Source organism: Helicoverpa armigera, chromosome 16 (genome assembly GCF_030705265.1).
Source record: "Helicoverpa armigera isolate CAAS_96S chromosome 16, ASM3070526v1, whole genome shotgun sequence".
NCBI lineage: Eukaryota > Metazoa > Arthropoda > Insecta > Lepidoptera > Noctuidae > Helicoverpa > Helicoverpa armigera.
In genome coordinates, this window is record NC_087135.1 from 7,434,188 (window position 1) to 7,449,342 (window position 15,155).

General features: G+C 34.7%; 1 protein-coding gene across 1 annotated transcript; it reads left to right on the forward strand.

The window, feature by feature from the left end:
• On the forward strand, positions 1-13,423 carry LOC110379345 (myb-like protein AA). Its single transcript, XM_021338988.3, has 2 exons — positions 1-200; positions 9,886-13,423. Exons 1-2 carry the CDS (start codon positions 180-182, stop codon positions 13,225-13,227), a joined length of 3,363 nt encoding a protein of 1,120 aa, XP_021194663.3. The 5' UTR covers positions 1-179; the 3' UTR covers positions 13,228-13,423.
• Positions 13,424-15,155: the final 1,732 nt, after the last annotated feature.

Consider the following 15,155-nt stretch of genomic DNA (forward strand, 5'->3'; position numbering starts at 1 on the left):
TTGAACTTCACTCCACCACGGCTGCAACGCCTCACGGCCGTATTACCCCTGGTTACAATTAATTACCAACCCTTAAACGTAATTTGAGTAACGTATGCAGGATTTGGACTACGGTGTCAGTGAATAAACTATGTTGTGTTGAGAACTGTGTTCATTGGTGTCTTCTGATACGCGCGAAAATGATGACCGTACTGCAAACCGTAAGTATATGTTGCCTTAGATGTTATCTTTCAGACAGAAGATTTTGGGGAAAAGATAATTCAATTTCTGTCATAAACCAACTGTACTGTCCTCGTGCAGTTTTCTATCAAAAGAATACAACTAAAGTGGCGTAAAACTTTTTAAAATGTTACACAATATTGCCAGCATATTTAGGAGCCCTGAAAAGATAAACTAGGCTAAATAAATATTCAGAAAGTAAGAACAAAATGTTAATACGTTGTTGTTAATCTTTAGAGCTTAAGATTAGACTAATTTAACATAATTTATTAATTTATGTTTTGGGGTAAAGATAACACACAAATAAAAGATAAAAGACAATCGACTACATAACAAAGTTAGGGGTCACAAATTTTAGCATGCAGCTCGCAATTCACCCAAATTAATACCATAAAAGAAAATTAAGAGAAAGTCATTAAAAAAAACTTGGCACAAACATTGAAAGAAATAAAGTTACAGTGCAGCAACATAATGAAATTACTACAATACTCTCTAACCCTCAACTATTTACGTTTTAAGTAACACCAATAACATGAATATTCATCTAACCAATATAATTCCCACACTCAACAATGTAGTTTCCTTCCTAAATAAACGTACAAACAGAACAATGGCTGATGAAAGTAGATACAGGCAAAGAAATGGTGACAGCTAAAGTATAAAATGGCGACAGCTAATGTTTAATTGACACATTGGTTAACTACAGCGCTGATATTCTCATTATAAAGTAATTTAGTGCCGTTGTTACAATGGCTCAATCTACACGTTTGCATACAATGTAGTGTTAGAATTATTGAATTATGCGAAGAAAGTTAAGACGATAATCTAAGAGTGTTTTGAGCCATTTCACCAGCCTGCACATTGGTTAAATCGGCGATTTAACATCTAAAATTGTTTTGGTTATCTTTATAGTTAAATGTTTTAATTCAAAGTAGGACACTTTTATTTTCTGTGGAACAAAAAGATGTAACCATAAGATACCTTCTTAAGGTATGTTAAAAATAATTTTAAATTAGGTATGTGTATATTAATAAACTTTTTCATCCCACCATCTCGGAAAGAGTACTTTTACCCTTTGATATCTGAGCGCAAAAGTCGTTTTTATCCTCTAGAGCGGCAAAGTGATTTGAATTTAGAACATCGTGTGCAATACTCCATTTGTGACAATCTTGATAAGACTTTTCAAACAAATACATATTAAACAAATAAAATAATTCTTAAAATAATTATTCAATTAATTAAGTATTTTTTATTATTGGTTTTACACAGATTTTTAACGTCACTTCATTTTTAAAGCGTGTTTTCAAATATATGAACTTTAATAGGTACATCTTTTTAATTTGATACTCGTATGTGCGCGCCATTTTGTTTTTTTGCATTTAGTAATTTCCTCGATGAGGTGGGATGAAAAGTTACGTGTTGCACTCGAGTGCAAAGATTTTTCACCTTGTGCCCTTTTGATTCCCTCGCTATCGCTCAGGATTCTAATTATTGAAACACTCGCTACGCTCGTGTTTCAATTTTAGAATCCTTCGCTTGCTCGGTCATCAAAATTGAGCCCGCGGTTAAAAAGCAACTTTGCACTCTTGTACAACAAATAACTAATTCAACATTTTAGACGTTCATGTTTATATAAATTTCTGTTAGTTTTCACGTTATTAAATGCTAATTTGTAAGTTAACACGGTTATTTTCCTTCATTAAACACAAGTAGCCACAAAGCAGTGCCAACGAAAATGAGAGTCCAAACTATCCAAGCTGTTCATCATGATTACATAATTTCCTAATTAAGTAAAACCCACGGAAAGACACATTACTATGACATATATTAGGCAGGTTAACGCAACGCCTCAATTCATAACTCAAGTTTCCAAATCTGTTCTTAGAAAATCAATCTTCATAAAATTACGTAATATTCCTAAAGTGAGAAACATAGACGCCGTTTAGTCTACTGGCTCAAATATTCACATATTTTTTTGGAAATCGGTCTTAAATGGATGGTGGAATTTAGACCAAGAAGATAAAATAAAGGTGTTTTATCGTATAATATTATAAAGAGATTATAAAGTTAGATGACATAAAATAAGCAAATAGGTAGGTAATAAAATGAGGCAAAAACGATTGATGGAATTTTAAAGATATATTGAATTATCAGCAGTTATTCTTTATAAGACATTTTTGGAACCGTACATTACATTTTCGAAAGAGATTTTATAGGACAGTTTTAAATAAAAAAATACTGAGTACTTATCTACTTACTCGTATTAATTTGTGGTTTTAAAAACATGTACCTAATTTCCTTTCCTAATAAAAAACATAGGTACTTCTCATAATTTATATTTATCTGATCATAATTAATGCACGCAATAAAATGAATGGATGATCTCGGCATTTGGCAGCTTCATTTCTTAATGACCGGCCGATAAATTCAATTACAAGACGCTTATGATCCATCTGTTTGTCAGTTCTGCATGTACGATAAATTGTTAGAGAATCTTAAACGCTCTATCGCTTAAATATCTACATCATATAAGTGTATCACTTGTGAGTTGAAGATAATATTTAATTATGAGTTTTTTACTAGTTTTGTATCAGTTTTTGGTTGGTTGGTTCTTAGAATATAAGTACGAAAAAGTATAGCATGCTCATCATCCCCTGCCAGTGCTTTAATAAGAAGAATAATTTTTAAAACTCTACTCCTATTTAAATATTCAAAATGTTAAGGTACACATAAGAACATTTTTTTTGTCATTTATTTATTTTCAAACATATAATTTACATTTTTAAATATTAAATATAAAAATAAAAAACATTTAAAAATATATAAAATATATATATAATATAAAGAACATTTATTATTACAAGTAACAATTCATTGCTTTAGATACTACACCAAAATCTAGAAATAATAATAAATATTATTAAAAAGACCTCCGTCAAATATAAGATTCCGATAGAATGATCTTACAAACTGCATAAAGTGTACAAAGCTACATAAAAAACAAAAGTCAACGCTCAAGCCAGCTATCAATTACAGTTCAACAACCAGATTATCATAGCTTTATAGACTGAAACATAGCCACAATGATAGATGTCCACAGTCATTGATCCATCACACTGTTACGCTCACTGATCATCTTCCTATCATCACCGTCCTTTGTTAATTAATGATTGATGATGAGACAAGTCATCATCAGTCGATAATTGATCAATAAATTGGCAGTTATTTGCAATGATAGTGATGTGAAGTGTGAATATGATTGAGTGTAATGGGTTTGGGTTAATAAAGGTGTAATGTTGGTACAATGAATTTTGTATGGACTTGAATACATTGAGGATTGGGATGGTTTCATATGAACCTGATTTATATTTGATTTAAAAGGGTGTCCATGGAGTTTCTTGCCGGATCTTCTCCATGAGACTAACTTTTTGGAACCGTGCAACTAGTGTGACGTTTCATAGGAGCCTGCAAAGGCCTATTTGAAATAAAACATTTAGATTTTTGATTGGTAAGAAAAATCTTATTTTAATTACTCTTTTCCATCACAACATACCAAGGTAAACTATTACAAACTTAATTAAATATGTTTTTTCGGAATCAGTTTCTCAGAATGTTGCAAGAGAACCTTATTTTTTAATCTCATATTCTATTTATGATTGGATGACATTCATTAATATTCATTGAAATTACCTACGCCGATTGCAAAAATAATTTAAAAGGGCTTATGGAAAATATTTATAACTGATTCTGTTTAATTTTCTTTAAGAAACAAGAAGAAGAAGTTACTTCAGAAGCTTACTTCAACAAGTACAGTGTTAGAAACACTGTAGTTTTTGTTCATTAATTTATTCAAAACACAAAATATTAGTAAAGTCCCTGAAAATACCATTAAACAGTAAAGTTCAACAAACCTTCGTCTTATCAAGCAAATCACAAACAAACGTAACTTACACTCGGTTGTTGCAACAATAACAATGATTCAACCGACCCCGAGGCGTAATTATGAAAGTTTCCATCAATTTTACGTCTTAAACAATAAATTCTCAGCTTGGAGCCCACTTTCTCTGATTTTATCAAAGTTGCATAACTCTTGGTCCCGTTTAGAGTGTAGTGATGTCGTCCCACTTAGGGACCGTAAACCATAGGAAGTGTTACTAAAATTGCATAACTAAATGTGGTTTTTGACTCGTTTTTATCTAAAGTGTGTTAGTTGCATGGTAATGCGAAAGGGTCCATTGGATTCTATACGCTATAAACCGTTTTGTGAAAAGCTAATTTAATAGTAAAGTCATCGCAGATTGTATGATTTCAAAGACTACCAAATTATAACCCTTATTCGTGCTAGGAAACTCGTATCGCACAGTTATAAAATAAGAATGCCAAAAATCTTTTTAACGACATAACTTTTGGTTTAACCCATCACACCTTGCCATTTAATATATGCCCACCAAAAATAACCATATTTATTACCATTTTGCGGTTTCTAAATCATCCAAAACAGCCTCATCATTATTTATCGAACAAAAATTTAACGAACTAAAAGGAAAGTTATTTTGAATTTAAACCTTTCTCGTTCGAAAACAGCAAGTTAACAAGAAAATACATACATTGAAATATCTAAAGTAAGTAGTATTAATAAAAACACGTAGTAACCTAACTAACCTTTCCCAATATGGTTCGTAGCGGTGTTTGTCGTAGCGAATGTCGTAGCGTCGACTGTAGTTTATTGTAATGTGCAAGAAACGTACTCGTATAAACTTTCAACGTGATGTACGTAGCTTCAGAACATGACAGGCGCATAAATAAAACATTGGTTTCTCTTATATCTTGGCTTTGCTGTGCATTTTGTTGTATTATCCATGTGAGATTCAGAAGTAAAATAAGGATGATTGTTATAAGGAGTTGATGTACTAAATATACAAATCATGTAACTGAGACTTTTCTATCTAAAAACCAAATGTAAATCAGTAAAAATATTTCTAAGACGTGACATTTACAAAAATAAATTTCTTTATCTACAATCTTCGTCTGATACATGTCTGTTATCTAAAATCTAAAATCACTACCTCCATCAATCTAATTCACTGAAAACCACATCCCCGTCAATTTACACGGCACTCAAAACAATTACTGACTAAAAGCAAACTGTATTAAATAACAGACCTTCCAGACTTGCACTTTCATCGCGCGAACATTTCCAATCAATTTCCCTGTCGCTATTCCCACACTGCGTCAAAGTCCAAAGACCTAGGAGCCTGTTAGAACAGGTAGTTAGTGCTAAAAGCGACATGCTCAGAAGCGCACTTTCTATGGCCACACCGGGTGAAACGCGTGACCGAGGGCAGAGAAACGCCGAACATCCCAACCGATGTCTTGGCGACCTTTGACGCCCGTTTATCTGATGAAGCCCTTACTTAGGTCTTAAATATTGTAGCTTAATAGGTGGCTTGCTTTTCGATATATTTTTTTTGGTTGAGTTTACCTGAATTTAAATATGATCTTGATAGTACGTCACCAGTAGGGCCCAGTTAGGCTTAGCTTAGAAGAACTTGAGCAATTAAATTGAATCACCTGTAATTATGATAGATCGTTATTAATCCTAGGCACTGATTGTTACCTATATGGATTGAAGAAGCAGGAAGAATGACAAAAAAAAACAATATTGCCTACGGAAAACCAATATTGACATAAACACTACTACGGACTTCTACCTACTGCTTTCTAAGCACAAAGGTCACAAAACCTATAAAAAGCGGCAGTTAATTTAAGCCAAAAGTAAACTTGTTATTTTTACTACATCGAATAGTTTTACATTACTGCGGAACACCCTTTAGTATCCCATAAAACGCTGAGAACCAGAGGTATTTGAATATCTACAGCTATAAAATTAAATGTGTTTTGTCAAGATCATGTTGGTCTTAACTGCTTACGTTGGTACTTGAGCATCACGATTGAAAGGCAATTGGCATCACTTAGCACTGACCTTAGGGTCTATCGTGAGAGGCATCACTTGCTGGCTTTACATAAGGAATTACATGGAATTAATCGTGTAATGTCATCTAATAGGGGTCGCTTTACATATTATATGTAGATGAATAGGATTATGTGAAGATAGTGAACATGCAGGTTGTTAAATGTTATGTCAATAAAAGATACTACCTTAGTAAAAATTTAAAATATTGTGCTTGATAATCGTTTGCATTGCTTTGGAATAATAGTAACAAACCATATATATTTTTTTACATTTCAACCTCAATCTGGAACGGAAAATATGAAGCAGATTGTTTCGGTTCATCAAAGTTGATTATATTGTTATGAGCTTAAGTAAGTGCAAACTATAAAAAGAGTTCTTCCTTAGTAAAAGTATCTACCTATCATTATAAATGGTAAAATATGACTCTATTAAAACCTCTACTTACTTGATTTTCCGAGGAAAACAGGCACACCTTTTCAGTAATTTGACAGGTAATTTACGATGTTCTTAAAACTCTAAAGACACTTCCTTTATGCTTATGAAGTTTATTAACGTTAAGACTTTATTACAAGCAATTAAAGTAGGTACTTCAGATACATAACCGTGGGTAGCTGTTAACTTATACGATTGCCCTTTCACCCCGGACGGTATTATCCTGTCTTGCATGCATAATGGTCACGAATCGAAAGCTTCCTAGCAAGAAACTTTCTATTGTGTGAATCTGTTCACGAGTTCCTTTAATCGTAAATCGTTTTGCGATGTTACTTGGAACTGTGTTGTTTATACATTTTATAATTGATTGTTTTCTTGGTGGGTGTCATTCTATGATGCATATTTTTGAATCAATAGGTAAAGGGTGGTATTTTTAGAAACTACCGTACGTTCTGTAGTAGGGTATGTACTGTAATTTCTGAAAAATATAGTCAACTTTTTATATCGGTTTGAAAAAGTACGTTTACTTTAAAAGTTCGTATTATTTTCTTGAAAACATGTAAATCTAAATTGGTTATACGCAAACTACTTCAAGTATTTCTATGCAGAACTTCAACTAATCTTTGACAACCTCAATATCTGGCTGACTAAGTGATGTATGCAAATTGAAACTTTTTTGATTAGAGCTTATACCTAGTTTCTATTTCTAAATAATAAATGATACTAAAGACCACATTATGGCGATTTAGTTACATAATAACAAGAATTGAATATGATCAATTCAGAAATTACTGAATGGACAAAAAGCCAAAAGTGTCTTATAACAATTTTTTCTTCGCAGTGCTCAGTTTCCTTTTAATAAAAATATTTTACATTTCTGTAACAGTGAGATTATAAAATGCCCCTGTTTGTCTGCTATTCTTATGTCATTAACTTGTTAGAACGTTAAACGACAAAGTTACGTCGACAGCATAGTTTAGATGTCTAGGTTGTTTCTAAAATTTTAAGTTTGTGCGTCAGTGCCGTGAATAGGTTCACTTGTATTGCTAAACTAGCTTCCGCCCACCTAGTTTCACCCGCGTTTGGAGATATGAGCTTCTAGTAGCTGGATGGTTATAAAAATGGTAACAAAAATGTGCTGTCCTATATCCTTCCCTCGGGTCTAAGTTACTTCCCCTCTAATTTTCAGCTTAATCGGTATAGCCATTAGCGCATGATGACCAAGGGAAAAAGGGATTCATTTTCATTTATAGAGATTGATGTGAAATCATAACTAATTAACATTTTATAATCAGCTGGCCGTTTTAGTGATCAAAATTTCATTTTTGACACGTCCAATAAACATTTCTTAGTTGATATGACCTGCATATTTATGGAAAACTAGTTCATTAGGTAATAGGTGTTTTGTTTCTATCAATGTTCATCAAAGCCGCTACCTTGTTATTTATTATTCAGAAATATGACGATAAATCATCTTCTCTTTTGTTACCACATTTTTATGACGTTATGGGTTCTCATTTGAAACTAGTTATTTGTTTACACTTTTCTAAGTAAAATATTAATATTTATGTACCAAAACAGAAGTTTCTTTTTTTAAGGATTTTCTTACACAATATTAGCTATCTTAATGTTACAAATGGCATCAGTATAGATTTATTTAAATTGTACACTGAAACTACTCAACAATCTTTGCCTGTGGGAAAGCTACCCTCTTCCTCTCTTCTTCTACGTGATATTTAATGCCAGTACGGGCAGTAGTTCCCACGGGGCACGGATAAAACCGTTAGTAAACGACAACGTCTAGTAGTGTCTAATGAAAATAACACACACACTCATATTAAAAGGTGTAATTAGGAATCCGACGCCTTAGCACGGAGAGTAGGAAAGCGATTCACGGCTGAGAAGACAAACGTCTCACTGTCGCTCGCGCATACCGCACGGTCGTCGAACGTGCGCAAGAGCAGCGCACACATTTACTTGCGCACGCATCACGCTTGTCTGAAAACAAAATGTGTATTGTATTATATACTGGGCATGCTTGACTGTAGTATGTACGTGCCTGAAGGGTAAAGGTGTAACCATATTATATCCTATGTAGTTGGTAGGATTGCAGAAGTATTTGATAGGCAGTTTTTGATGCATGCAATAAAAAAATCTGAATCTTTCATGAAGCTGTAGTTTGAGAATAGATCTAATTTAGCACATGTTGCTTTAAATTGTAAGTCTAGATTACCTTATGGTCTGAGACCCAAGTAAATTAAGAAGCGAGAGAAGTGTGAGTGTTTAACAGTTTGTAGGTTTATAAATACAAGTTGTTTTGGGCACGGGAAAACTAATAGGATACTTAAAAAGCAGCGGGTTATGATGTTAACAGCTACATAAGTAATTTTCCTTTGATTTCGTTTTCTGTGATAATTTATGTGATGAAATTATTGTTGTAAGTTTCACTTCTCAAGGCGTGCTATAATTACGCTTTTAGACAACTGCACGAGATACATATTTTATGCTCTTTAACGATTGATCGGTATTAGCAACTTTGAGAAATTCTATTACACGCTATCAACAGGTTTGTGATAAGACATTAATTTCAAATTCTGAATACTAGTTGTGAAAGTACTCAATGTTTTCTCAAATTAAAATCGCTTATGGAGTAGGTGGGTCTGGCCTGAACTGACCGTAGGCGGGCTGACCCCTAAGAAGTAGTAAGTAGTAGTTGAAAGGGAAAACCTTGTATTGACTGTGAAGTAAAAATAACACCCGATGGACAAGTTACAGAGCTGCAAACGTCGAGAGTGGATAGGTCAGATACAAAGTCATCAGTATGCAAGTCCTTTAACGAAAGTTACTGCCTTTCTAAAAATGCTGGACCATTAGATAGCTGACAGTTTTCTAAATCTATAGTTAACTCATCAACATGGTAATTTCTAAACGGGTGGGTCGCATGCCTGGAAACTCGTTACTGCCACTTTTTCATAAATATCATTAATTTAATTAAAAGGCTAATTAATTCATTTACATGAGTTTCTGAACTTTTTACTTAAGGAATTTTCTAGTTGTACATAAATGTTAATTTTGTTAGAAGCTATAAGCTAATTCTGTTAATATACTTAGCGTATAGGTACGCATATCTGTGCGTGATTTTAAGGAACATTGATCTAAGAATTCATTGATTATGACATCGATTATGACCATGCAGTTATTCCATAAGTCACCCAATCTCAGTATGACATCTACTGATTTTCGATTTCTCTTGTTTACAGATACGGCTACTAGTCATAATACAACTGATCAAAACCACCCGCTGTCAAAATGGATTCGCCGAACAAGACATCCTCCGTTATCAACAAATGGCTTCCACCGATGGCCAAGTTGATACCATCACAGGCTTCAACAACTTACTCCAGAGAGACCAGAACAACCAGCCACTTAGTTCACCCAGCATACAATACAGCATCAATGATGATAATAGTAAGAATAACTACGGTCGAACATTTTATTCAAGAAGCAGGAAGATTTATAGAATCAAGAACCCGTTTCAACAACAGATAGAAGAAACTGAGAAGCAACCAGAGAATACAGAATCTCAGGACAGCGGCGCAGGAGCTAGTAACCAGTATGCATCGATGCAGTACTCCTTACCACCCGAGGAGTTCCTCCAACAGTTGAGAGCAGAGAATCAGTACTACCAACAAACACAGATGTCTACCCCAGCCCCGAACATAGGGTACACAGCCACACCACAGCCACAGTACCAGTACTCGACAGTGTCTCCATCTAATTACGATAGCAACAACCAACAGAATAATCAGATACCATTAGAGCCTAAAGCGTCACATGGACAAACTTTCCTATCCAGTCCCAGCCCTTACCAGTTTAGTACACCTAATCCGTATTTAGATAGCGTTCAGAGTACACCATCGCCACTTCCATCTTATTTATCTACTCCTCTGAATAATGGTCAGTATAGTAGTCAGCCTAGTGCGTATGTGTCTAGCTCTTCGCCATTATATCTTTCTAGTCCATCAAACATACAGTCATATGTTTCGTCTCCATTATCTGCCATACAAACTGGATCGCCTGACTATACCAACAGAGTCACAACAACGATAGGTAACAACGTAGGTTACGACAACAGTGATCAAAATAAGAAAATGCAAATAGACCATTATGACTACGCCGGCAATGGCGTCAGATACCCGGCGAGCATGCAACAACAGTACCAGAACGAGTACACATCTTCGTCGACTACCACAACTTCACCTTATCAGGACCAATTGCGGGAATCCTGGCAGAACGCTATGAACGCCAATATCAATGCCGCAGCAAAGTCCATGCAAGAGAATCAGTACAATCAATACCCGAATTATCAGTACCAAAATAGCCAACAAGATACAAGATTAGATTCAAACTCGGATAACGTAAACAGTGAAACACATCGTATCGGTAGTATGGCATCTGCTAATAATTTATTTGTTAATTATGTACAGCCTGACAACCAAATGTTAAATAACTTGAAAATTCGCACCAGAGACCTGGACCATGACACAGCCCAACCAGACTTATATTCTAATGGTGACTTTGGATGGAAACTGACAGGTAAAAAGCCTTTGATTGATTACAGTTCTGGGTATCCTCCTAGATATTCCCAGTTAGGGATGCAATCCGATGGCACGGCTGTTAGCCAGATGAGTTTCCATATGGACACTGGTAAACCTTATAACTATGACCAAGTTTCAAAATCTGGAACTGAAGCAATTGAAGCTCAAGAGTTTGCAAAGGCCGCTGCTAAAGCACACGAAAGATTGAAACAACAGCAACAACAGCAGCAGCAGCAACAACAACAACAGCAAGTATACGGAAGCAATAGCTACGGATCCAGTAACATTGGAAACTCTGACATCAACAATGCAGGAAATGGGTATTACGGCAACAATGATAAACAGAAAAATAAATACACTGACAATTCAAATAATCCATACTTGTACAATACACAAAATGATCTAATAACAGCATCGCCATATTTCCTTTCAACGCCAGACAGTAAACCAAAACAACCGTTTGACCATGACAAAGCATTAAAGAACATTGTCCCAATAGACGTTTCAAATGTAGTAGGCAATTCAGATTCTCAATTGAAGTCCGGAAGCAATTTAGACAGTAACAGTAGATATTCTGCTTCTAATTACGGTAAAGATCAACTAGATCAAAATGTTAGGCAGTATCTAAGGCCAGTGACGGACTCATTTTATAAAGACAAAAACGCTATCTACGGATTCAACATTAAAACCAAGTCTGATGACTACTTAACGTCTGATAACATGAAACAAATAGAATCTAGTATTTATGGTAAACAACAATCACCAGAGTCTGGTTACAGTCCAGGAACTTACTCTGGATCACAAGGCCTGGGCTATTTATCTCAACAAGTTAATAACTACCCAGATAATATGCAATCACAAAGCTCTCAGCAGGCGGGATACAATCGCAACCAAAACCAGTTGCCGTCAGATATTGCCAGCATATTAAAATTCAACGATATTCCATACAAACTTACTCAAGGTATGGCTAACGATGCGCTTAAGTTACACAACCTGAACTTTGATCAAGGGACTATACCAACACCTTTGCCAATGAGAATAAATCAAAACGTTGCGAGTCATCAACTTGACGTCACTAGCAACTTGCTAAGCAAGCTTCTATTAAATAAGCAACCAGCTATGAATATCAATAGACCTGAAATGGATCAAACAGGCAATTTAATATCTACCATCAATGGCTTTAAAGTGGCAAATCCATTTAATATGGATCTGAAATTGGTTGCTGATATGTTAAAAGGAAAGCCTACCGTAGATGATTCACAAATGATGACACTAAGAGACCAATATTCAAAACCCGCCCCTATGAAATTTGATTTATCACAGTTACAGTTTCTATTGAAAAATGAAAATGCTGGCAATCTAGCACCTATAAATGACGGACTTAGCGCACTTGGTGGATCTTACTTAGATATTTACAACAACGGAAGATTTCCTTATCAAGGACCAAAATACTCTCGTAGTCAAGAAGAAGAAGAAAGTATAAGTGTTCCCATTGCTGATGCATCAAGTACTCACCCAATAGGCGCTGTAATGGAACAAGATGATTCAGCAAGTGAAAGAGATGTTAGTTCTGTATCTGATCTAACGGGACAGGGTGATGATGTAATATCAAGCAATTTTGACGAAACCAGAACAAAAAGCCGTTTTATGCCTGGCTCTAGACCGATAAACGAGAGGCACAGGCATCCAAATTTGTTGATGTCAGGACGTCATTCATATCAAAGGAAATATCCGAAGGCTGATGTTGATGAACCTTATCCTTTACTGAAACCTCCTCCTCCACATTCTCACATGAGTAGGGGTAGTCACGGGAAAATGGAAAAACATAGTCGTAGGAGACGTGTTAACAAACCGAAACTTCTTCGTATTATGAAGACTGAGCCGTTGTTTGAGGCTGGTGCTGAAACCGAGAGTTTAGAGACTTCTGTACCAATTCTATTGCGACCGCCGCCACCGGTCGCGGAGTCAAAATCCGACACTATTGGTACCGAGGCTACTACGTAGAGTTACTTTAATACCCTGATGTACAATGTTCTTTATTGTATTTAACTATTTATAGGATTATATTTAATAGACTTTTGTAATTTTATTCGTTGACTGTTAAACATTTTCATTGGACTGCTTAAATCGCTGTATTATAAAATTTGGCATTTATTTGTGTTGTGTAAGTTATATTAAGGCGTTTTATGTTTTGTACATACATCTGTGTACGCTAACATGTCTTTAAGACGGACAAATGTATTGTAAATATTTCCTTAAAATTATAACTTTGTTCTAATTATGTTATTGTGATAAGTTAAATGTATTGCTGTTGAAGTTGTTGTTAAATTTTTGTAAGTATTTTCGATGTTTTACAAAAATAAATTATAGAAATAACCCACTGTATTATTTCATTCGCATTTCCTCACGCAACTTTTCTGAAGTTATTCACGAAAGTATCAATAGTTCGGTTGATGCATATTTGCAAACATTAAAAAAATATGCCACTGTGTATCACGTAATAAATCTATCTCAGTATAATTTTCTTCTGATTTCTCTCGAGCAATGTTAACGATATATTACGGAGGCTAATGTCACCGACACACAAATTATGTAATTAAGTGCTAATTATTGCAAGATGAGAACTAAAAACGAAATCGATTCAGTTTTCACGAGCGTTTGACGTATTACCATATTTTAACGTAACAGAGACAACAATTTATTCATTGTTTCACGTAATAATGAAATAACAAGTCAGCTAACATAAAAGCTATAAGATACTGACCTTTAGCGAAAACAATTTGAAAATACAACCAGACTAACAAATGAATCACATAATCTAGATCTGAGAATTTAAATTCAATAAGAAAGTATCCATAGATTGAGCCTCAAAAATATTTTCAGACAAACAAATCATGCTATATTTTATAAGTAATTACCAATGTATTTCAGAAAAAAACGCATTGTATTCACTGTTATGCGTTAAATGTAATGAAATATTGTGTATCTCGCGTGTGCGTCTCGCTTTCTGCTCACGTCGACCAGCCACCATACTTGAGTCTCACGTTTGCGATCGATTCAAATTATGAAACGCATCGGTCATTTTAATTGGCTAATCGTTTAGAACATCTGTCGTTTGAGGCTGTTTGCATGCGGCATTGGGATTGTTTGAACATCTTTTCCAATGTAATTCAAATGTATTCATGAACGACAAAACTGACTGTTTATTTAAACTTGTAGATTTCTCGTTTCAGTTACAATTCATAATGATGCCTACCGATCTCTTTCTTAGGGATAGTCTAAAATTGAATCTTCTGAACTACAATCTTAATTTAACGTAAGAGTCTATCTTAGCTGTGATGGAAATACACACAATGAAAGTGCATTATGAATTTATATCATGGCACGTTATGCCACGTTCATAAGCTTACACATAGTAGGTTCAAGTAGTTTCAATCTCAAATAGAACTTTACGTCATGACTGCATGAAATATCGAGAGAGACCCAGGTGAGAATAATATGAACGTACATGTCTATAGAATGGTAGTAAAATAAAGATGAATCAGAAATTTTTGTTACGTCATGCACTTGTACGCGTTCATTCATAAAGAATCTTTCAATGAAGACATTACATACAAGTAAATAGACTTAACGGTCAATGTACATGTATAGGTACTTACCGTGAACGAAAGAAAGCCCGAAAGTGTTGGTGTATATAATGACAAACTAACTGAAGCTTTTTTCCCAAGTGACTAACTTTAAAATTTTATACAGCTGGAACACACTCGTGAGACAGAGCCTGCATGCTAGTTTTTTTAAGAAACGGTGTTAGGCCAGAAATGCAAAATAAATAGGGATGCCATGACTTTCTATATAAAATTGAAAAGGAATGGTAGCCTGCATTATGTTTCAATTGTGTTATTACAGTGACTGCGTCACAGCAATTCTACTGT

What these genes read in the sequence shown, in the direction of transcription:
- LOC110379345 (XM_021338988.3), top strand. Translation starts at nt 180, where the DNA reads ATGATGACCGTACTGCAAACC. An exon ending in TGATGACCGTACTGCAAACC is followed by an intron (nt 201 to 9,885) that starts GTAAGTATATGT and finishes TCTTGTTTACAG; the next exon opens with ATACGGCTACTAGTCATAAT.